At 42.2% G+C, this 25,126-nt stretch overlaps 1 protein-coding gene across 3 annotated transcripts in view; it reads right to left on the bottom strand.

Moving 5' to 3' along the window:
* Positions 1 to 24,821, bottom strand: part of LOC146343831 (bifunctional heparan sulfate N-deacetylase/N-sulfotransferase 3) — a 140,041-nt gene extending 115,220 nt beyond the window's left edge. For all 3 annotated transcript variants that reach the window (XM_084855907.1, XM_084855905.1, XM_084855906.1), the window contains exons 1-2: positions 24,767 to 24,821; positions 16,682 to 17,815 (exon numbers count right to left, since the gene is read on the bottom strand). In XM_084855907.1, the coding sequence (XP_084712033.1) occupies positions 16,682 to 17,677 (996 nt within the window). In that variant the 5' untranslated portion in view covers positions 17,678 to 17,815; positions 24,767 to 24,821. The remainder of the gene's footprint in view (positions 1 to 16,681; positions 17,816 to 24,766) is intronic.
* Between the last annotated feature and the right edge of the window lie 305 nt (positions 24,822 to 25,126).

The raw sequence follows: 25,126 nt of genomic DNA, 5'->3' as shown, positions 1-25,126 counted from the left end.
TGCACCCACTCCATTTTAGTCATGGTTGTATTTGTCTTGGAGGGAGCAATCCTATGGCCACTAGACAGTGGCTAGACAGCCATAGGTTATGCTGTTATTCGGGAACTGACCTCGGAGCCCGCGCTCCAAGGTTGGTTCCCAGAGAACCAACCTCCCCCCATTTCCGCACTGCCTCCAAGTCAGTGAGGAACAGCCCCATCCTCCGCGCTCACAAGAAACCAGAAAGGGGCGCGGCTGGGGGCATTCTGGGGCGGGGAGAGCATAGCTGCCTGTACGACACATCCTCCCCGCCCCAGAACACATCCTATGTGTTGTACAGCAGCCTGCTTCCCCGCTAGCAGCAGCCACAATCGGCCGTCTAGCAGAAAAAACAGGGCAGGAGAACGATCCCCTCCGTGCTTCTCCTGCCTTGCTTTGGATAGGCGGTTGCCTCCGAGTTCAGAGACGGCCACCTATCTAGATAGGATTGTACCCCAACTTTGTTATGGTCTATGGCTAAAACAGATAACTTCAAGTATAATTTGATACTTAAATAGTTCAAAATGTGTGCTTCATGCCATCAAATCTGTCAAAAGTGCCGAAGTTCCACATACCAAAGTTGGTGCATTTACATTGGTGAGTAATAAGATTTGTTTAAAATTATTGTATAAATTTAAGAACTAGAATTAAGTTGTCCAGTCAAGTTCCATAAATTGAAAACCACCATCAACAAAATACAGGATATATTTTCTCATTCCATAAATCATTTGTCTACGTGAAAGTTCTGAAAAAGCTGTCCAGCAGATCCTCCAAATACTTTAACACGTAAGCTGCATTCAGACATCATCATAGGCTATGGTTTAGCAAGATGTGAATGAACTTTATTTATTTTTATTTATTTGATCTGTACCCTGCCTTTCTACCAAAACATTACATTCAAGGTGGCTTATGGACACAATTAAAATTGATTAAAACAATGCATTAAAATACAATAAAAAGAGAACTACAGAATAAAAAAATGATTAAAACACCACCCAACCCAACAGACCCAGTTACACACCAAAGGCCATCTTAAATAAAGGGGTCTTTGGACCACAGGCAAAGACCAAAGGGACAGCAGAGAGGGAGGGAACCTAGCCTCCCTTGAGAGGGAGGTCCACAGCCTGGGAGCGGCCACTGAAAAGGCCTTCTTTTGGGTCACCACCAAACATGCCTCTAAAGGCAGCCATCTCGAAAGAAGGATCTCTCCAGAAGTTCTTAAGAACCAGGCAGGCTCATATGGGAGAAGTAGCCTGGTCCCAGGCCATACAGGGCTTTATAGGTAATAACCAACCCTTTGAATTCTGCCTGGAAACAGACCAGTAGCCAGTGAAGCAACTGTAATAAGGGAATCGCATGCTCCCTGTAAGCAGCCCTGGTCAACAGTCTGGCCACAGCATTCTAGACAAGCTGAAGTTTCTGACAGTTTTCGAAGGCAGCCCCATGTAGAGTGCATTACAGTAGTCCTAATGGGATGTATCTAAGGCACATTTGACAGTGGCTAGATCAGATATCTCTAGGAATGGGTGCGGTTGGCTCACTAGCCTCAGCTGTGCAAATACACTCCTGGCAATAGCCAAGACATGAGCATCCAGGTTCAGGGCCAAGAGTACACCCAAACTGCAAGCTTGAGTTTTCGGGGGGGACGGACACCCCATCCAGCACAGGTTGAATCCCTATTCCTGATCTGCTTTTGACTAACCAGGAGCACCTCTGCCTTGTCCAAATTAAGCTTCAATTTGCCCTTATACTGTCCATTACAAACATCAGGCATCGATTTAGAACCAGAACAGCTTTCTTGGATTTAGATGGAAAGGAGGGATTGAATTTGGTGTCATCAGCAGACTGGTGGCACTGAACCCCAAAACACTGTACAGTCTCTCCCAGTAGTTTCATGTACAGTCAGGGCCAGAAATATTAGAACAAGGATAACTGTTTTGGCAGTTGGCCTCTGTACACCACCACATTGAAGCTGAAAGGAAACACAGCCAGATGGGAGCGAAGTCAGGACTTTCAGCTGTAATTCAAGGGGTTTGACAAAAGTGGGGCACTACCCATTCAGGACAGCCAGTGGTGCACGCACACACACACACACACACACACACCCCATTGTTGGTGGCTCATAAGTAATGGAACAAACCAACATCATTTCAAACTTAAGGATCGCCTTTAATACCTGGATGAAAATCCTTTGCAGTCAATGACTGCCTGAAGTCTGGAACCCATGGATATGAGCAAATCAGCCAGGACAGCTAGACTGGTGGGGATGAGGGAGAGGGCCTTTTCTGTGGTGGCCCCCACTCTGTGGAACTTCCTCCCTAGGGAACTCCATCATGCCCCCTCTTTAATGAGCTTCCGTCATGCATTAAAAACGTGGCTGTTCAGGCAGGCATTTGGGGTGGGTTAGGGTATTTTAGAAAATGTTTTTATTGTAGAATTTTATTGTTTTAAACTGTTTTTATTGTATGTTGTACATCGCCCAGAGTGGCTGGGTGACCAGCCAGATGGGCGATTAATAAATGTAATAATAAATAAATAAATAAATAAATAAATGCTGAGTTTCCTCCATCGGGATGCTTTGCCAGGCCTTTACTGCAGCTGCCTTCAGCTGCTGCTTGTTTATGGGTCTTTCTGCCTTCAGTCTTGTCTACAGTAAGTGACAAGCATGCTCTATTGGGTTGAGATCAGGTGACTGACTTGGCCACTGAAGAACATCCCACTTCTTTGCCTGGAGAAACTCTTGGGTAGCTTTTGCTGTATGTTTTGGGTCATGATCCATCTGCAATATGAAGCAGCGTCCTATCAGTTTGGCAGCATTCGGCTGAATCTGAACAGAAAGTATAGCCCTACACACTTCAGAATCCATCCTGCTGCTTTTATCAGCAGTCAGGTCATCAATAAACACCAGTGACCCAGTTCCATTGGCAGCCATACATGCCATGCCATAACACTGCCTCCACCATGTTTGACAGATGATGTGGTATGCTTTGGATCATGAGCTGTTCCTTTCCTTCTCCTTTTCTCTTCCCACCATTCTGATACAAGTTAATCTTGGTCTCATCAGTCCAAAGAATCTTATTCCAGAACTGGGCAGGCCTTTTTAGGTGTTTGCTGGCACAGGCTAACCTGGCCTGTCTGTTCTTGAGCATTACCAGTGGTTGGCACCTTGTTGTGAAGCCTCTGTATTTACATTCATAAAGCCGTCTCTTGATTGCAGATGTTGACAATGACATGCCTACCTTCGCAAGAGAGTTCTTGACCTGGGTAGATGTTGTGAAAGGGTTCCTCTTCACTATGAGTGGAATTCTGCGGTCATCAACTTTAGTTGTCTTCCGTGGTCTGCCAGGCCTTTTGCTGTTGCTGAGCTTGCCAGCTAATTCCTTCTTTTTCAGGATGTTCCAAACTGTTGTTTTGGCCACTCCCTCTGTTTTTGCTATCTCTCTGATGGGTTTATTTTGTTTCCTCAGCCTAATGATGGCCTCCTTCACTCGCATGGACACCTCTTTGGACCTCATGTTGGGAGGTCCAGTGAACAGCTACCAAATGCAAATGTAACACTCAGAACCACCTCCAGGCCTTTTCTCTGCTTGATTGGTCATGGGGCACCCAGGAAACAGGCCACACCTGGCCATGCAGCTGCTTGTCAGCCATTCCTTCCATTACTTATGACCCACCAAGGATGGGTGTGTGTGTATGCCACTGGCTGTACTCCCTGAATGGTTAGTGCCCCACTTTTGTCAAGCCCCTTGAATTACAGCTGAAAGTCCTGACTTCGCTCCCATCTGGGTCTGTTTCCTTTCAACTTCGATGTGGTGGTGTATAGAGGCCAACTGCCAAAACAGTTATCCTTGTTCCAATATTTCTGGCCCTGACTGTATATGTTAAATAGCCTCGGGGATAGGATGGAACCCTGAGGGACATCACAGAACAATAGCCATGGCTTCAAACAGGAATCCTTCAGCACTACTTTTCTGAGATCGCCCTCCAAGAAGGACCAGGGCCACTGTGTAACAGTGCCTCCCAGTCCCACCTCAAACAGATGCCTCAGAAGATTACCATGGTCAATGGTATCAAAAGTCACCTGAAGGTCCAGGAGAACTAACAAGGACATACTGTCCTTGTCCAGTTCCCAGTGCAGATTGTCCACCAAGGTGACCAATGCAGTCTCAGTCCTATAATCAGGCCTGAAGCCAGACTGAAATGGATCTAGATAATTCGTCTCATCCAGAATTCCTGGAGCTAAGAAGCTACCACTTGCTCCAGCACCTTGCCCAAGAATGGAATACTGGAGACCAGTTGGAAATAGTGGGCTTCAGGGAGGGTTTTTTAAAAAACAACAAAAAAAAACCCATAACAAAGTCCTACCACTGCCTCCTTCATACAAGACAGAATCACACCTTGCCGTAAAGAGGTATTCACCGTTACCCTTGCCCATTCAGACAGTCCTCCCCCCAGCTGCTTTTATAAGCCAAGAAGGGCAAGGGTCCAGCACACAGGTGGTAGGCCTCACCTCTCCAAGGATCCTGCCCACATCCTCGGGTTGTACAAATTGAAAACTATCCACTGTAACTGGACAAGCAGGAGCCAAAATTACATCCACCAGAGTTGTATCAACTATGGCATCCAAATTGGCGCAGATGAGATTAATTTTCTCTGCAAAGTGGTGTGCAAATTGGTCACAGCAGGCTATCGAGTGGTCCTCCTTCTTGTGGGCCAGAGTGTAACTGGCGTCTGACCACCCCAAAAAGCTCTACTGGACAACTGAGCAGATGCAGTGGTGGTGAAATACAATTTCTTTACTACCCTCATTGCCATGGAGTAGGCTTAAAAATTAGCTCTAGCCTGTGTTCAGTTGGACCCGTTCCAAGTTTTCTGCCAATGTCATTCTAACTGACATCCCACTTATTTCATTACCTGCAGTGCCTTGGAAAATGAGGGGGCTTGTTTGGCTCCACTCTGTGAGAGAGGATGCTCAGGAGCAGTTGTGTCAACTGCCCGGGCCATTTCTCCATTCCAGAGATTAACTGGCTCTGAGTCCCAGCAAGTCTAAACCCCACCAGATAGTGATCTGTCCATGACAATGGAACTATAGAAAGTTCCTCCACTCCCAGAATACCATCATCCCACCCTACACAGAAAACCAGATCCAAAGTGTGCCCTGCTGAATGAGTGGGGCCAGATACTAGTTGGGACAGGCTGATGGTTGCCATGGAGGCCATGAATTCCTAAGCCACTCCCAACAAAGTGGCCTCAGCATGTATGTTGAAGTCCCCCAGCACAACAAGCCACAGAGATTCCAGCACCAACCCTGAGACCACCTCAGCTAGCTCAGGAAGGGAGACTATTGAGTAGCGGGGTGGGCTGTACACCAGTAGAATCCCTGTTCTGTCTGAAACACCCACATTCAGATAAACACAATTGAAACCAGAAGACTGCAGGATGGGGCATGTGGAAAGGGGGATAGAATCATAACAGACCACAGCAATTCCACCTCCCCGCCCCCCAGGTCTTGCCTGCTGCAACATGGAGAATCCAGGTGGGCAAAGCTGGGAGAGATTTACTCCCCCCATCTCATCCAACCAAGTCTCCGTAATACAGGCCAGGTCAGCACAATAATCCAGGATCAAGTCCTGGATGGCAGTCATTTTCCCATTCACCAACCTGGCATTCAGCAGCAGTACCTTCAACCCAGGGGACTGTCACCAGGGTTACTCAGGCTCTCTGATATGGGAGACAGCTTTGCCTTCTTCCAGGTTCACGCACTCCCTCTTCACCTCTGCTCCTGAATCTCTCAGAAGCTTTCATTTCCCCTTCTGGTTAATCACAGCTTGCTGTATCATCTGAATCCAGAACTATGGTTAATGTTAGTTGAAACAAGGTGAGTTTAAACAAGCTGGCTTCAGAAGCCACAGTTTGAAGCTGGCTTGTTTGAAACAAAGTATAGTTAATGTAAAAAACAGTTTGTTGGGTTCAGATAACGTGACAAGCTCTGGTTAACCAAAACCTGAAGTAAAAGCATCTGAACTCCTTCTCCCAGCCACACAAGAGGAGTGGAGCGGGGAGGATTGAAACCTAGGCTTGGTCACTTCTTGGTGAACTGTAGTTTAGCATTATCTCCAAACACTACCTCGTTGATACTGTATTCAGTAAGTTTTGGCATATACCACTGAAGTCTAATCCAATAAATGACTACTGGTGGAAGATCCTCCTCTCCTGTGCTCCTAAAGGTGCTGCTACTGAGCCTATAATATATGTCTATGCAGAAGTAAGTACTATTGAGTTCAGCAGGGCTTTTTCCCAGTTAAGGAGGCAGAGAACCACAGCCATATCCTTTCTTTATACTCCTTCCTCAAGACATGCACACATTCATCCACTCATCAGAAGTGTATTATTTTTACACAGGCCTTATTGGCCAACATAGAGACCTCATTAGATACATCAGCCCTCTTCTGTTACCCCTTCTGTGGTTTCTGTCACTACCCAAGACATGCCTGTACTACTATGGTAAATGTCCCACAGCTGTAAGGGACTGCAACCTCACTGCTCTGTTTTGGTGATTCTAATCAAATGCTACTTTGGGAAATGCTGAATCTTAAATACTTTATAACTCCATTACCAATAATACATATGAAACTGTTTGCACCCTCTGCTGATATCCCTCAACTCCAGGGGCAAGCAGTGTGTGTGAGTTGGGGAGGGATCAACACATACTGCATAAAAGTGTGACAGAAATCTCTTAGCGCCCGTGCCTCCATTTTGTTCTGTCATTTCAACTGATTGTGTCTTAATAATGAACTTAAAGCTGTTTAACCTTTTACACTTTAACTGTTGAAATTACTAAATGTAACTGAAAGCAGACAACCACAAGTTGTCTAAAATAAATCTGTGGCTAAGCCTGTCTCTTCTGGATGAAAAACAATTTCTATAAGTTCCCTTTTTCATAAATTGCAAGGCAAACATAAGTTGACTGTTAGTGCCCCCAAGGGGAAAGGCTAGCTGATGCTTCTGCACATGCTTGACATGTTTCAACCTTGAAGACCAATCATATTAAGAGGAATGTTCTGTCCATGTATTTTTTCAATGTGTGTATAAAACTTTGTGTAAGCTAATTGTTCAAAGTCCAGTCTTGAGCCATTCTTGACTGTACCACACCTCGGTGTTTGCTTTGAAACATCCGCTCAAACTACTGTCTCTGGTCCATGACTGGGAGGGGAGAAGCAGGAAGCTTAAATTCTGCAACAAAAGGTAGTGCCATTCTGTCAACATACTCTAATTTTAAATACAAATCAAATGCCTGATAGAACAAGCCAACTATTATAGTTTGTAGTTTAACTATAAAATAGTACAAATGGAAGTCCACAACAATTAACTGGCAAGTTTATTAAAAGAATGCAATATTGCCAGGAAACCTTAAACACTGAGGAGCCAGTAACCAAGACAAAGAAACACTCCTTGATCTCTGGCTCTCCATTTCTTGTTGTTGCCCAAGTACTCCAGAATTCAATGCAGTGGAAAACCAGAGACTACAGGGTGAATGTAATCCATTCAGTCTCAAATGTTCTTGGATCCAGTAGTACATTTGGTGGCCATCATTTTGGCCTCTGGCTCTTCAGTGCTCAGAGTACTGATCCCTTGACTCCATGGCACCAGTACTCCTAGAGGTGGCAACTGCTGCACCGTGGCCACTTTTGTTTTAGCATTCATTTTATGGAGATAAACAGGCTGGTTTGCACAGAATTCTGGCTTATAAGGAATGAGCAAGCATGCTTATGCATGCTGCCCAATTGCTCCTGCTTGGCTCCTCCGACTAGCAGGAGTGGCTGAACAAATTAGGAAACCTCCATCTGGAGTTTTTTTAGCGTTAACATCTGAACCTGGATAACTGGCTTGTTGCTCTCCTAACAAGCTGGAATTCCCTGAAATCCCTGTCTTATTGTTTTTGGCTTGTGATTTGGGGTTTGTTAGCAGAAAAACAAGCCAAGGATTCCAGTTCAGACACAACACTAAACTAAACAGACCATGGACAAAGGTTTCCTGGTTTGCTTGTTCCCAATAAGCCCAGGTTGTCAGCAATTCTGGCTTCTCTTTACTCATGAACCAGCCCATTGAAAACAATTGTTTCTTGTGTTGATACACAAGAAAGCAGTCTTGTGTATCCATTTGATACACCAGACTGCTAAAGATATGCCTGCACAATTCCTAAGTTCCCTATTAGTATATTGATATACTGTACTAAAATGAGCAAGGCAAAGGTGCTGAATATAAACAGCCTTCCTGTTAAGCAGCTTTTTAATGTGAGACATATATTCAGTGGAATAATCACTTTGTCTAATATGATGATAGTCACACACAAATATGGCTTTCAGTACCAGTTTTTCAACTGTTTTGCATTAACGTTACCCCGTTCACTCAGTGTGTCGCCATGCTGCTGAGGACAACTCCTTCCACATTAATAGTAATGAAGATGCATTGCATTTGACACTGCTAACATCTTTAATGGAAGGCATTAACTTTGGTTTAAAGACCCCCCCCCCAATTCTACTGTGTAACATAACAGTTATTTAAATGACTGCTTCTATTGCAGTGTTTCAGAATTTATCTCCAAGATGGAATTTAGTATTTAAAGTCTTTTAAAAAAATGGGTAAGTCTTCTTCAAAACGAGAATGTGCCTTCTCACAGAGTTGTTTTCCCCCTTAACTGGATAGAGACATTGCTTTTCTAGTGCCCAATATTACCGGCTTAATTCATCACTTTTGGTCACTGACTTCATGGTCATATGATGTTACTAAATGGAGGAATGCAAAGCACACTATAGCTACTGACCCAGTTCAATCACCTTCTAACCATAGCTTAGGTAAAGCCCTGGTGAGACCTGAGCTGGCAGACTCGCCCTCTCCTCTTGTACACCTTAGTATACAAAAGGAGGAGAGTGAAAGCTCCTGCTTTGAATTTATAGGAAACCATGATTCTGAATTTATAAAAAACCATGACTGTATACAAACATGAGCAAGTGTGATTTGTTCTAACTAGTTAGTTAAGCCAAATCTGAAACCAGGTTTTGATCCTGGTTTGTCTTAACTAATTTTGGTTAGAACTGCCCACATTTGCCCAAGTTTGTATCAGCAAAGAATTGTAGTTTGTTATACAGTCAAAGCAGAAGTTCTTGGCGCACAAAATGAGGAGAGGAGAAAAAGAGAAGGAGGAGGCTCATCACAGCTCATTCACAATTACCTAAAATAAACTATGGTTAGGTGATTATCTGAACTGGAGCATAGTCTGTCTTGCATGTGCTGTTGCCTTCAGAGCCACAGTCAGCAGCAACGCATGAGATGGCTTTCTCGGTGGCAGCCCCCCAAATGCAGATACCCCAGCCTCCTTCCCTCCCACTACACAGAGCCCCAGGTAGACAGGCAAAACTGCCCATCTAGCGAAAATGCAGGGTGAGAGGAGCACAGAGATGACAATCACCTCCACACTACTCCCCCCCGCCATACATAGGATGCCTGTCAGATAGGATTGTGCCCTCACTGACTCTCAGCCTAAGCTACCTCACAGGGTTGTTGTGAGGATAAAATGGAGAGGTGGGGGAGGACCATGTGAGCCACTTTGGGTTCCTTGCTAGAGGAAAAAGGTGGGATACAAAGTAATAATAAATAAAAATAAATATTCTGTTTTCCAAATTGAAAGCCAAAGTAAAGCCGCTTTTTTAGTTCCATTGATTTCAATGTGAGTTCAAGTTCTGCCCATGAAAACAATAGACTTTTAAATGCCTCATCTTTTGACTGGATCATACTATGTATTTAAGAAATGAAAGTTACACCTACATACAATATGCAGGTTTAGCTATTTGGTATTTTTCTTATGTCTCTGTATTAAACAGCTTAAGAAATGAAGGCGAAAACTCTGTGAAGATGTGTATGTGTAGGAAGCACTCAGATCTATTGTGTTTGTGAATAAGAAAAATGTCTACTATAATGTTAAAGAATATTATTAACTGTTGAATATTAATCCAAACTACTATTTTTATAAAGCAATGCATACCGTTGCTATTGCTGTATAGTATCATTAGTGTCAATACAATCAAGTTTCCTTACAGTACTAATTGCAACTTTAAAAACTGCAATTACTAAGCAAAGGAGTATCCAGGGTTATAGTTTAACCTCTCTCCTGCCCCCACCTTACAGTCTCAACTATTTAAAGACACTTTCTTGAATTCTGGGCACAAATGGCTAAAGTAATTCATTTCTGATAGAGTCTTAGACCATATTCAAGTTTTTTTAAGGTATTCTCTAGCCATTTGTTTTACCTCTAGATTTCTCTTACGGAAGAAGAGCAAAAAAAATAGCTTTCTTCAAAGGTCCCACCTATTTACACAAATCCATGCTTCACTTCAATTGGAATACAAGACATATAAAAATTAAACACCACAAAAACTTGTGATATCTATATATGAGTCAGTTCCAAACATGTTAGCTGTTGTGTGTCTGTGTATACACAAATTGTGTTCACGTGGATCAATTACTGCTCGGATGCACACACTAGAGAAATAATCCACATCAACATATCTTGTATTGCTATATAAATTACGTTAATTTATTGAGGATGTTTACAAAGGGACTCCATTTTCAATGTAGCTGGTGATCATCCAGAAGTCTTCCTTGCTAGTCAGGGACCCTCAGGAAGTATTGATAATTCTTACGGAGTCTTCAAAGGATGATGCAAATACAATTCATTATTAGTCTAGGTCAGCCTTGTCCAACCTGGTGCCCTCCAGAGGTTTTGGACTCTACTCCCATCAGCATGGTCAATGGTCCATTGCCAGCATGGAAGTGAGTAGCAGTCCAAAACAATTGGGGGCCACCAGGTTGGGTAAGTCTGGTCTAATCTTATATCAAATATAGCACTTCCGTCATCACTAATAATTTACTAATTCAGTTGCTCCCAGAGGATGGATATTTGAATAATTATATGTAGCACCCTACAGATACACTTAAATCTGACTGGGTCTATCTCAGTATCCAATTACATATAATGGAGAGTGTTCTTGTAGGATGGCTGAAAACTCCCACTCGGCAATAAAAAGGTGTTCTTTGGTGTTCTTGGCATTAATCTGGGACACAGGTCACGATACTACTGCGGCTTGTAACTCATTAAAAGAAAAGTACATGGCTTGTGTATTCTGTCTATTTGTTTTGCTGGATCAGAGCAAGTTTTGTGCACAAATGCATTTAGGATCAAACTGCCCTTTGCAGAGTTTTCACTAACCTCAGAACATGGAAGCTCCATAGGCAAAGATATAATTAAAGAAAATTGTTGACAAACATAAGATCTCTTCCCCTGAACATATCCCACTTTAGTGTGATTAAGGAACTTAGGCTGGGACCATGCACACACAGGAGGGTTCGATTCTCAGTAGCTTACTGTGCAGGGGCTGTTGTATTTAAGGAGAAAGTGTACCTTCTACTTTCTTCCATGTAAACAAATAGTTCACAAGAATTTCTATAAAAGGATGGGCGGGGCGGAGAATCAACACTGACCTGGTTTGGATGACACAACAGCCCATCATGGGTTCATTAGCCCTTGGGGAGCCACAGTGCATGCCATCCACCATAATGAATATGCAAACCTCGGCTGGGGTTGCCATGGCTTGTTGTATCATCCTAACCCAGGAGGCAGGGGTTATTTGAGGGTTAAACAACCCTTGCATAACCCACAGTCTATTTTAGGGTCATGCAAGGGTTGTTTAACCCTCAAATAACCCCTGCTGCCAGGTTCAGACAACACAACAAGCCACAGCAACCCCCTGGCCGGGGCTTGCTTATTTATCTGGAATGCACTGAAGCTCCTCATGAGTAAATTAACCCACAATGGGCTGTTGTGTCATGTGCACCAACCCACTATTGCAGTGTTCCCAAAACCTGCTTCTAATCCAAACTGGGCAGCCTGGCCTCACTGACAGGGCCCCATGTATGTGCGCACACACACACACACTATGTCTTTACACATAGAGGACCAATTCAGATGTATATTTGCTGGCATCCTAAACCATAGTTTAGCAGGCAGGAATGAGCATTGGGACTGCTCACTCCCCCCTTGCCAACTCCCTTACTTGGCATACCAGTTCTGGCCAGCTTAAACATACAAAACAGGAAAGTGTGATTTAAGGTCATGTTTACCACTAAGAATCTGAAATCACATACATATCATGGCTTGAGAGCCTGTTAGTAAACTGACATTAAATCACAGTATCTCTTTTTGGACATTAATAAGACACGGTGGGAAGGAGGCATGAAGGGGATTATGTTCTCTCAATGGTCATTCCCTATATCTTCTCAACTATTGTTCTAGCAAGCCAGGAATGTACATCAGAATCAGGCAACAATAATCGTTTACAATAATGCTTGCTGAAGGGAATGTATGCATACCTAATGTATGAGAAGTGCTTTTTATAATTAAGTCAATTGGCTTGTAGTATCTTCCTTATATTACAGGTGAAGGGGTTTGGGGAAGGGATAATGACTTTCTCAAGACTACCTGGGGATTTAATGGCTAAGCTGATTTGCGACAGGGAGCAAAATCATGGAGCAGAATCATATGATACAACTTTTTCCTGGGCTTTAGCATTTCAAAATACTGGCAGGGAATCACATGTTTTAATCCCCTCCCCCAAAACAGCACATGAAGGACAAGGCTACCTTAAAGCCTATCTTCCATGCACACTTTTTCTTTTCTTTTTTACATATATACCCCACCCCCACAATCGGGTGCACTGAAATATGAAACCTTGATCTTACAGCCTCCAACTTTCAGTCCTGGTGCAGCACTCACAGGTCTCAGAATGCATGGGGATGATGGGCAGAAGTAAGTTCCACTATTAAAGGTGGCCTAGAAATAATTTTGATAGATAGAAGCCTCTTACACCTCCAATCAGCCACATGACTAGATATTGTATGCAATAAATTCTCATACCAGCATGTTAAGGGAGGTGGGACAGTTGTGTAAATATAATCCACCCAACCTACTTGGTTGGTAGTTGCAGATGTTATGACCTCAGTGTGGAGCCCTGACCATAGGGGAATGGCAGTCATACAGTCGAACATATTCACACCTAATACAAGCCATGATCCAGCCAAAGTTAAGCACTTTTAGATCCTGTTGATTTCAGCGACAAAGTTTAAACCATGACATTCTTTACTTGGGCTTTCAAAAGGTTTTTGACAAAGTCCCTCACCAAAGACTCCTGAGCAAACGTTGCAGTCAAGGGATAAGAGGAAAAGTCCTCTTATGTATGGATTGGTAACTGGTTAAACAACAGAAAGCAGAGAGTAGGAATAGACAGCTCTCACAAGGGAGGGAGGTAACCAGTGGGGTTACCAAAGGACCTGTAATGAGACATGTGCTTTTCAACTCATTCATAAATGATCTGGAGTCATGGGTGAGCTGTGAGCTGTGGCCAACTTTTCTGGAGACACCAAATTTTTCAGAAGGTAAAAAAGAAAAAAATGGTTTGCAAAGAGCTCCAAAATAATCTCTCCAAACTGGGAGAATAGGCAATAAATGGCAAATATGGTTCAGTGTAAGGAAGTATAAAGTGATGCACACTGGGGCAAAAAATCTTAACTTCACGAATATGCTGATGAGGTCTGAGGTGGCACTGACTGACCAGGAAGAGAATTGGGGTTGTGGTGAACAGAAAAAAAGGTGGGTATGGGGGGACATGTTAGAGTATATAATTATGGATGGTGTGGAAAATATTTTCTCCCTCTCTAATAATATTAGAAACTAAGATCATCCAATGAAGCTGAATGGAAGGCTATTCAGAACAGACAAAAGGAAATATTTAATCACTTAGCACATAATTAAACAATAGGACTCACTACAAGTCTACAACAGGATGTAGTGAAGGCCATCAGTTTGGAGGATAAAGTCGTCAATGGCTACTAGTTATGACAGCTATGTTACTTCCAGTATCAGAGGCAGACCAGTCTGAATACCAGTGCTGGAGAACACAAGTGGCAGGGTACGACTGCCTTTATGGCATCTGTAGGGCTTTCCATGAGCATCTGGCTGGCCACTGTGGGAACAGAATGCTGGACTACATATGCCATCAAATAGTACTCTTCTTACCTGTTTTGTCTGTCCAACTTACACAGTTGTAAATGTGGTAATTGTGCATGGGCTGTTCAAGTAACTTGTGCTGTGGTTACAGACTGTAAGATTTGCTGGCTTTGCAAAATGTGATGACTGCACCGCTATATATGTGGCTGTTAGAATTATGTAATCTGTTGTTGTTTTTTAAACTGTGGGGTCACTAGAGATGTAAAATTTCTGGAAATTTTGGGGGAATGGGAAAAAAATGGCTCCCCCCCATTTTTTGTGGAAAAACTGAAATTTTGGGAAAAATTGAAAAATAAGCAATACTTTCAGTGTTTGTTACAGATCTAAGGTCACTTCGTTGCTTTAAGGCAGCCTTCCCTAACCTGGTGTCCTCTAGATATTTTGGACTTCAGCTCCCATCAGGCAGCATGACCAATGGATGCTTGGCACTGTAGTCCAAAACATCTGGAGCGCACCAGGTTGGGAAGGGCTGCTTTAGGAACATAAAGCAACCTTTCTGCTAACAACATTGTGATTATATTAAAAAACCTTTAAAAGTAAATGCAGTTAGTAAATTTGTAATTACTGTCTGAATAGATTAGAACTACATTAAGGGTGCAATCCTATGCAGATAGGCGGCCCGCCTCTGAACTCAGAGGCAACTACCTATCCAACGCAGGGCAGGAGAAGCACGGAGGGGATCGTTTCCTCCGTGCTTCTCCTGCCCTGCATTTTTGGCTAGACAGCCAATTTCGGCTGTCGAGCCGCGGGATGGTGGAGCAGGGGAGGAGGCTGCTGGACAACACATTGGATGTGTCATACCAGCATTTCCACCCTCCCTGCCCTGGAACGCCCCCCCCAAACGTCCTGTTTCAGCCATTCCGCGCTCCTCTTGCAAGCTTGGAGGACGGGGCTTTTCTGCACTGGCTGCGAGGCAGTGCAGAATCAGGAGGAAGGTCGGTTCTCCCTAAATGACTGATACAGTATCTTACCAGAACAAGCTCAGACACACAGGACTTTTTGGAACAAAACTCAAACTGCCAAGAATGCACATTTACTGTCAAGAATGCACAATGGTGACTCTACTCACAAGTTGGGAAACTGAGCATGAATATCTATTGGTAAAATATACTGTAGATCAATAATTTTAACATGGAATGAAAGAAATAACTATGCTGGGTATCTTACAGAGAGGATACCCAGAGAGGGTTAAAAAATACATTTTTCCTCATGGCTTCATTATTTCCAGACATTTTACATCTTCAGTCTTTCTATAAAAGTCTTATTACATAGCTTTTAGAAATCACTTTCTGGGGAGTAAAGGCTGGGTAACAATATATAAATACTTTGACTTACATTCTAAAATAAAATATTTCATAATCCAAAGCTCTTCAATTTTTCAGAGAAAAAAAAAGGTCCTCAGGAAAAAAAAATGGGGAAAAAGCATTTTTTTTCCTGAATTTTCCCAGGCCTTCATATCTCTAGGGGTCACACACCATTCTTGTAGATGTTATGTACTTACACTGCAGGATTTTATCGACTCCAATGACCTTTTTACAACTATATTGTTTTATTGAGAAAGGGACATTCTCAACAACCGTCTAATTATTTTTACTTCCAAATGGTATCACAATACCATGCCCAGATTTTTTTAAAAATGTACTTTCTTGGGGTACATTTGACCCCCAAGCTGGATTACCATAAATCTTGCTAGTGACCAAATGGAAATTGCAAAGCAGTATACAATGAAAGCTGAATATTCATACTAATAAATAAGGCCAATACAAAAACAAATACCAACAAGATAACTCATTCTGAAAAGTTCTTTGTTGTCAAATAGTAATTTACATTAGATTCCAGCAATAGGAAGATCCACCATAAAGCTAAACCAAATTGTTTGATTTAAGCCTTTTGGTTCAATGAGACAGAGGGAGCAATCCAGTGGCTCCTAGCCATTGTCTGAAGGCCCACAGGATACTGGGGATTCCCCCTTCTGAGATCAGAGACAATGCTCTGACATTGGAAGGGGGAGTCACAGATCTGACCCCCTCCCCTGCCCCCTTACAGCCAGTGGAGAAAGAACCATGCTAGCTGCCCTTTGAGGTCAGAAAAAACAACCTCAGAGAAGGGAGGGGAGGGGAGACCAGGCTACAAGCTATCCTGAGGCCTCTCCAACCTCCTTCCCTCTGAAGCACCATCACTAGACAGGCAAAAAAGCCTGTCTAGCAAAAGTGCAGGGCAGGAGGACAAGTAGGTGAAGACAGCTTCCGCTGCTCCTCCCACCCTGCATTGGATGATCAGAAGCCTCCAAGTTCAGAGGCTCCTGATATCAAGGGCAGAGTTGATAGTATTGCACCCTAAACTGCCTTTAAAGTACTTTTACTGGGTCTTGGATTGGACGGGCTGAGATAGTTACCCTGTTACGAATGCATATCTTTGGTACAATGGATGTATCTTTTTTAGTTTAACTCCTAAATATGTTATTTCAAGTTAAAAACTGAAGTTTGCACCTGAAATTTGAGTAACATCCCCATAGCGTAGGTGGTACTGTTTTGCCTACTTTACCTGTACATCATTAGCCTTCATCCTTGTTCCCTCCTTTCCAACAAAGATGTCATCAATGTCAACTAGAACGTATCTATCCAAGGACAACGTAAGCCTCTTTCCAGTCAAGAATGAAACAGCATCTATAAATATGAGCTTGTGCAGCCAAAAGTTCAAATTGTTGCCAAAAAGAATGCGCTGAATCCCATCATGAAGACCCAAGTCATGAACAACAGTTGCATGGAGAGCACTTTTAATTACAGGTGGAGGGTGGTTTTCAGGTGCTTTTACTTTTGCAAATATAACAGGTTGGTAGGCTGAATGATTTATGTGGAAAACTGTCCAGTCATTTCCAGGCAAAGGACCTTTATCAAACTTTGATGATTTAGTCAAACGGAGCAGAGAAGAATGAGGATTGATGCAACAGTCCTTAACACCCACATTGCCATGGATATGGAAAGCAAAACCTTTTAACTGAGAAGTCTGCAATGTGTTCTCACTGCTCTTATGGAACCCAATCATTCCTACACCATATTCTCCACAGTATTTATCTAGAAGGCCTCGATTCCAGGAATCCATATTCACATACTTAAAAATGTTTTCATATATTATGAGAACATATTTGCCTCTGTTTTTATCTATAAGCACAGGAAGGTCACCCTTCCCAGAAGCAATTTCTATATGATATTGGAATCTGCTGGATTCTAAAATCATTATTATGTCTTGACCAAGTGCAGAGTACTGGCTTTCCACAAACACCAGCACCACAGGATCAGTCCTTAGAGGATCAATGGACTTAACTGTTTTCCATGGTGCTAATTTGTAGGGCAGCAGCACTGGAAGATCTCCACATTCCACCTCTGATGAGATCTCAGAAAGTTCATTTTCCTGTTTGTAGCCATTGTACAAATAATATGCTGAAATAACAATGCTCACCATACAAAAAGTGGCCAGCAGTATAACTGTTCGTTGAAAATGTCTATGAAGTTTCACAATAAAAGTCATGTTGTAAGTCATGCCTCAGATGGTTTCCAATAGCAGCAGCATTTAGATTAAAGAGAGACGTTTCAAAATTTATTCCAGTCCAGTTTGGCAGTTTATGTCACCATTGCAGCACATTTATTTATCCTCAGCACAATTCACAGAAAATATATGCTGGAAGAAGAAGAAAAAAAGAGTTAGGAGATTTCCAGTCATGTTAAAATATGATAGTACTTCATCCAGCTATTGGCAAACTGTTTTTAAGTGAACGAAACCCCTGAAGGTGAAACACAGACACAACAGTGGAATGCAGTATTTACCTGAGAAACGAAATTATGGAAGGAGAATATAGAAGAATTGTTTGTAATATAGAATGACCATTGAGAAGAAAATGCAAAGCTACAAAATGTAAAAATGTGGTTAATTTGATTCCTGTCCATCTATATGCAGATCTGGAAGTCCACTTATTTTATTTAAAAAAAAAATTCTAGACCACCTTTCAGCCCTAAAAAGAAACCCCAAGGCAGTTTACAGTACAATCAAACCCAATAAAATCACTAAAACAGGATTAAACAGAATTAAACAGAATTAAAGACAGAGTAGGAAGACAGGGAGTTAAAACTTCAGCATCATAATTAAGCATCATTGAACGTCAGATGTTTCTACTGTCCACTTGAAAACCAACAGGGATGAAACTGTTCTAACCACTTTCAGGAAGGAATTCCATAACCATTTGAACACTAACTAAATGATTGCTCATGTGAAGCCAGGTAACTGAACCTGCTTTTGCAAAATCTTCACTAGGAGCCAAATTATAAATGGACTTCGGCAATCTATACAAGTACAATAATTATTGCACCCACCACCATGCGGTTCCTCAGTGCTGGTCATAGTATCAAGTTCTTTGGGTAGTCAATATATTTATGGAAATATAATGGATCAGTAAATTGAAGGACAATAAAAACTTGTTTTAAATTCTCAAGACAAAATAGTTAGGCCCTACCCTGCAGAGCAGATTTAGGGAAGGATGGTGGGCTACAGAGGGAGGGAAAATTCATGCCGCTGAAGAAAGGGGTATTTTCATTAGCAGGAGTCACTAGTTGGATACAGCACACGGCCTCTACCAGTGCTTGGACAGACTGAAATACAACAGCTTGCTTATCTAGAGATAGTTGTGCCATCACCGGGAGCTGGTGTGGTATAGTGGTTAGAGTGCTGGACTGGGACTGAGGAGATCCAGGTTCTAGTCCCTATTCATTCATGAAGCTCAGTGGATGACTTTGGGCCAGTCACTGACTCTCAGCTTAGCCTACCTCCAGGATTGTTGTGAGGATAAAATGGAGAGGAGGAGGCCCATTTAAGTTGCCTCAGGTTTCTTCCAAGAGGAAAAAAGGTGGGATATATATGTAATAATACATAAAAATAAAATAAATAACATCACTGCCACAGTTAGAGATCTGTCCACACATAGCCTCCATAGAAAGGGCACTCACCACTCTCATTCTTTCTTCAGGCCTTACAAAGCAGGGTATACATAATTTCCAGAGTATGTGGAACACATTCACAGCAGTTGGGGATGGGGGGTGGGGATCAATTACATTGGCAATACCCAATGTTTTGGGGGCAGGGCAAATCAACAAAGTCAAGTAGAGGGGGGTGATTGGTTGAAGAACAATGGTAGTATTTTGAGGGACAAAAATATGAGTTATTTCTGTAAGGACAGGATTGTAGCAGTTCTCCTTCCATGTTGAGCATAGGAATGTATGGATTGTGTAAAATCTGTTCCAGCTGTGTTTCATGAATTGTCAGGCGTCTTTCATTTTGCAGTCCACCCCCCCCACGGAATCAGATTTTTTTCATTCCCAAATTTGTGCAAATGCACATTTGCACAAATTCACCCATGTGAAAATGTGCAAATTCCTCCAAAATGCGCGAAATCCCCCCAATGTCCATTTTCATGCTTCAGCTTATTTTTTTTTCTTTTTTGCATATTTTGCAACAATGACATTTCTGCAAAATCAGGAAAGTTAGAAAAATGGTCTGCAAGTCAGCCGAATCCACTCGACAGGGGAAAAGCTGGTCCACTTTGGAATCTACTGGTCGAATTCATCAAAATCCAAATGCATTTGGTTCCACTGCAGATTTCTCTGACATCCCTACTTGATCAACCTCACCTTTCTGTTCATGAAGTCAAGTCCTCCTCATTACTCAAATAACTCTTAAAAAACTACCTTCCCTGAATCTGAGTCATTAAAATTAGCAAGTAATTTGCTATTGGTCTTGGAGTTTGTCATATACAACTGAAATCCAAAACACTAGTATCCCTGTATATAGCTATTAAAAAAAAAAATCCCCACTCCCCCCCACAAGCCTATCACCCTATAAACATTCAATAGACTCCCAATTCTAAAGCATTTACTTGGAAACCAAACTAAACCTCAGTATAACATTTTCTGGCCTGGTGGACGTATAACACTTCTAATATCTTACCTGTGGACAAGAGATCATGAGCAGTTTGTGGAATTACAGATTTCTTCCTCCCAGGCATTTTAACCATGGTTGAAACTTGCATTGGAGCCTGATAATCATTACATTGATGTTTTCTATAATAGATGCTAATATATTTATATTACATGGTATTTATTAACCAGTGTTTTGAAACCAGCTGCAAATGAACCCAGGTTAGCATTAACCATGGTTGAGTGATGCCTATGTAAGTTGCTTTTACAACTATGTTGTCTTTGTATATATTGTCTGCTTGTGTGTTTTTTATATTTTAAATTATGCATATTGTACTTTTAATGTTTTAACCTTTGTAAACCGCCCAGGGAGCTTTGGATATGGGGTGGTATAGAAATGTTAATAATAATAATAATAATAATAATAATAATAATAATAATAGAAACCTGTGATGGAAGTGAGAGAATTCACACTGGAGAAGGGGGATTTTGGCGATACGGAGCATGCAATATAGCAGTCTGATTTTGCTCTCTTACGATCAGGGTTTAGTGCACCCCATCCCTAAGGCAATACTTTTAATACTCAAACTTTTAGACATGCCAGGTATTCCTTGATTTCAACTATACAAGACGTTTAGATCTTTACTGTAAAGACAGTGACTGAAAGTTAGGAAAGATTGCATTCAGTTAGATTTTTTTTCAATCATTTAAAAATATATAGAAAGGAATGTTTTTTGGAAATAAGAAAGCTACTACAGAACATTTGTGACGGGAAAGAAACACTTCTGAGATGGTCTTGTGTGCCTTCCTATAGGCCAGGGTGGGGAACATGTCCCCCCCCCCCAGATATTGTTGAAGCTTAACTCCCATCAGCCCCAGCCAGCATAGCCAATGGCAAGGGATGATGTGAGCTGCATTCCAACTTCATCTGAAGGGCCACTCATTCCATATCCCTACTATAGGCTCTGCCTACAATCTCGAGACTCCTATTTAAGTTTCTAGAACTCATTGTTATAAGATGTAAGTTTGAAAACACGATGGTAACATTTTCTACTGTGTCCTGTTTCCACAACAAACTTTTTAGTCCTGCATTAATATTCAGCACACCTACATATTTTAACTTGCAATTCTCGAAAATAAATTTTAGAAAACAGACCACTTGCATATTATTATTTTCTCCTTTTACCCAAATTTTAACTCTTAACCATTTACTGTGGATGGGTCCCATTATCATGAAGCATTTCATTATAATGCAAGATTTTACAGTTCCTTATGAAACATTTATATCTGTTAGTTGCAAGAAGCGAAACAGGTCTATGCCAGTATTTACCATACTAGCATATTGTCCAATTTTTGACAAAATAAAAATGTATTACTCAAATGCAAAATGGAGAACTGGTTTTAACTAAAGCCTGGAAAACTACAAATATTTTCCAAGTCATGACACATAGAGATTAAAAGCCACATTTAACTACATTGTGCACGAAGGCCATGTTTTGGCAGACCATCACAAAATATGGGGGAAAACTGTGTGTTGACCAACTTAGGGTGCAATCCTACACATATTTAGACAGAGAAAAGGCCTACATCTCCCAGCATGCCCCAGCCATGTTGGAGCATGCTGGGAGTTGTAGGTCTTTTCTCTGTCTAAACATGCATACGATTGCACCCTTAGGGAGAAATTTTGAAACTGACCAAAAAAAACCTGAAGTAGCAATTTATATTACATTGTATAGTAAAGCCTTCCCCAACCTGGTGTCCTTCAGATGTTTTGAACCATAATGGCCAGGTTTCCTGATCATGGCCATGCTGGCTGAGGCTGATGGGCTCTGAAGTCCAAAACATCTGAAGGGCACCAGTTTGGGGAAGGCTGGTGAAGTAGAACAGGCTGGGCAAGAACAGTTAAGACATGACACAACCAAAGCCAAGCACTTTTACATCCTATTGAATTCAGTAGGAGATTATATTTAAGTTTATGCTTAATACTTCCACCAAGAATAAGGGACTCAAAAGTGCTTAACCTTAGATGGATTATGCCCTTGTTTTTATGTGACAAATATATATATTAAAAATGTTAATATGGAAAACTGTCTATCATAGGTTTCATGCACAGAACATTATGACAAACTAATAGTGAGAGGGTATAGATTAATGAATTACATTTTTCAGGCTATGATACTTATAATCAAAGAAAAATTCCAAGGACATAGATTTTAGAAACACTAATAGATGCACATCTCAGAGCATAATATTTCTGCAGCATTTTTCCACCATAAAAGTATTATACAACTATTCATCCTCACCCAGTACATGGATACCCTTCTAAATCTAGTATTCAAAAAGGTGCTGTGCAGTAATGCCCTCATATCTAGCCCCCAGGGATGAAAAGACTGCATTCTTCTGAAGGCTGACAGCTCTGAATATTTGTTTGGCTGGAGAGACACTTGCAGCAGTACGTAAGGATCTACAACAGAGGCCAACAATTTATCCAAACAATGTCAGCAGGTTTAGCTAAACAAGGAAAACCTGTCCAAGGCAGAGTATAAATGACAATGGGTAAAATCCAACATATGTCCTAGGTCTCCTACGTAGATAAACCCACTGAAATAAATGTGATTTAAGTCAGTCATGACTAAATTAAATCCCATTCATTTCATTCAGTCTATTCTAAGTAGGGCTTATTTTGGATTTTATTCAATATCTTTCCAAACCCAATATTCTGTCCACTATGCCACACTTTATAGCTGCTAACTATTGAGCACAATTTAGGCAAGCAGAAATTAGCCTTTATTAAATCTCAGGCATGTTCAGCTTCTTGCCATCTTGACTTATTCATAGGCTGATCTAGAACTTGGTCAAGGTTCAATAATTGGCTGTGAGCCCTACATGTTTGCATTAATGTATCTCCCTGCAATACCAAGCTAACATTCCTGAAATAGTGGTAACTTAAGATGACAAGACATTGTATAGTTTGTGATGTTGCACTGGCACAGTAGCATGCTGTATACCTCAGTGCTATGTATTTATACGCTGACTCAGCAATAATGCGTGTTAGTCCCACTTAAATGGAACTAGCCGCCTGATCCTATACATGCCACTAAGCTCATTGGAAGCATGTCTAGAACTGCAGCCTAGATCAGCCTATATTCAAATACTTAACTGAGCTGTGGATGGAATGGTTAGAAAGGCAGCATTAGATTGCCTTGCTTCTTCTGTATACCCCCACAATCTGTTATAAGGGGATATTTATTTTAAAAAGTATGCTGAAAAGAGATTTGGAAGTGCCCCCCCCCCCGTTGTTTGGCTCAACACTAAAGATGATATTTTCTTTTAAAATTAGTGCTCTGCCTTTAACGTAGAGTTGTGTTTCCAGTGATCCCAAACTAGCCTCCAGGTGTCAACAATATCAAAAGATCAACGTTACTCATCCCACTATTCTACAAATGCAGATGCTGAAACATAGTGAGATTAACAGTGCAATCCTAGGCATGTCTACTCAGAAGTAATTGAGTTTGGTGGGGTTTACTCCCAGGTGGTGGATACAGGATTGCAACCCAAGAGATTGTATTCATCCATCCACTGCTATCATTTCTCCCATATATTTCTAGCTAATATTTATTTGCGGAAAGATTCACTATAGCTGACATATAAAGTTCGGGCCAAAAATACTGGATGAAAAGAGGACATGCTTTCTTTGCCATTAACTCGATACAGTTCACATTTCCAGTAGATGTTCTACAAGCATGAATATGAATACCAAATTATTTCTCATTTCCTAGTTCTCAGATCTTTACCAAAAGCAGCAAAGAACTTCCAAGCACATGGAACTTACCTTTTTCAAATTAAGAAAACGACCAATATATGTTGTTTTAAGAACTGGCACATGAATGCTCATGTGTTCAAGTAGGTTTAGAGTTAGACGTTGTTTCAAATTTCATAGCTCCGATACCTGTGACATTAGACAATTAAATTTTCTTCACACCACCACGAAGCAGCTCTCCGTGTCCCAAAACACTAGAGGGCAACAATGTTTCACAGAAAACCTCCTAATAAGAATAAGGCTTGCTCGAGTAGCACACTAGGAAGACAGATGTTAACTGAGCCAATAACATTTTTAAAAATGAAATTACAAGCTCCAGACAGGAACAAAAAGGAGGTTAGTTTTGTCTTCAGGAGCCACTTTAAGTCCAACCAGAGAAGGGTTAAAGCAGAGGCCTGATCCTTAGACAAAATCATGATCATCATTAATTCAAGCGAAATTTCCCCCCTCCCCTCCAAAAGTACCTATTTTACACCCAAGAGCACAACACCCAAGCTTGTTGCAGACTTGACTAGCACAGAAAAGGTTTCTTTGGACGTATTTCTATGCATGTCCGACAGAAGAAAGCCCTACAACTCCCAGCATTCCCCAGCCAGCACGGCTGGCTGGGGAATGCTGGGAGCTGTAGGGCTTTCTTCTGTCGGACATGCATAGGATTTGCGCCCCGAGCATCTCAAGTCGCGCATGCGACCACATCAGCAGGCGCCGGACAACTTTTATTTTGGGAAGCCAGACGGATAGCCGTAGTCAGAAGCTGAAACTCCCCTGCTTCGTTTCGACGGCCAAATGGCAACCCGCCCGCCCCCGGCCCCACCACCTGCCTTGCTACCCCGAGGTCTCCGTTACCTGCCTCTGCACTCCGAGACCATGGCGCCTTCTCCACCCGGCTGTGACCTTCTGCAGAGTCTCCCGAGAGAGAGAGGGAGAGGGAGGGGGAGAGGGGGAGAGGGAGAGACACGCGCGCGCACGCACGCCCGCCCGCGTCCGCGCCCACAAAACTTGGGAGCTTCTGGCAAGCCGCGCGCGCCTCGCTTGCTCGGGCTCGCTCGCCCTCCTCGAAAGCTTCTCAGCCAGGAGCAGGCAGGCGGCTACGGCCGCCGGGAAGAGGCTGGGTTCCCTCCGCTCAGTCCCCACCCACCACCAGCACCTTCCCCGGGGAAGAGGAGAGGCAGGCGAGCCGACGGTTGCTCCAGGAAGAAACCCTGA

This window comes from Heloderma suspectum, chromosome 5, assembly GCF_057233095.1.
Source record: "Heloderma suspectum isolate Gila_16-S chromosome 5, 16-S_ref, whole genome shotgun sequence".
In the NCBI taxonomy this organism is placed as follows: Eukaryota; Metazoa; Chordata; class Lepidosauria; order Squamata; family Helodermatidae; genus Heloderma; species Heloderma suspectum.
The sequence above is the reverse complement of the archived record's forward strand: the minus strand, read 5'-3'. Positions and strand labels throughout refer to the sequence as shown.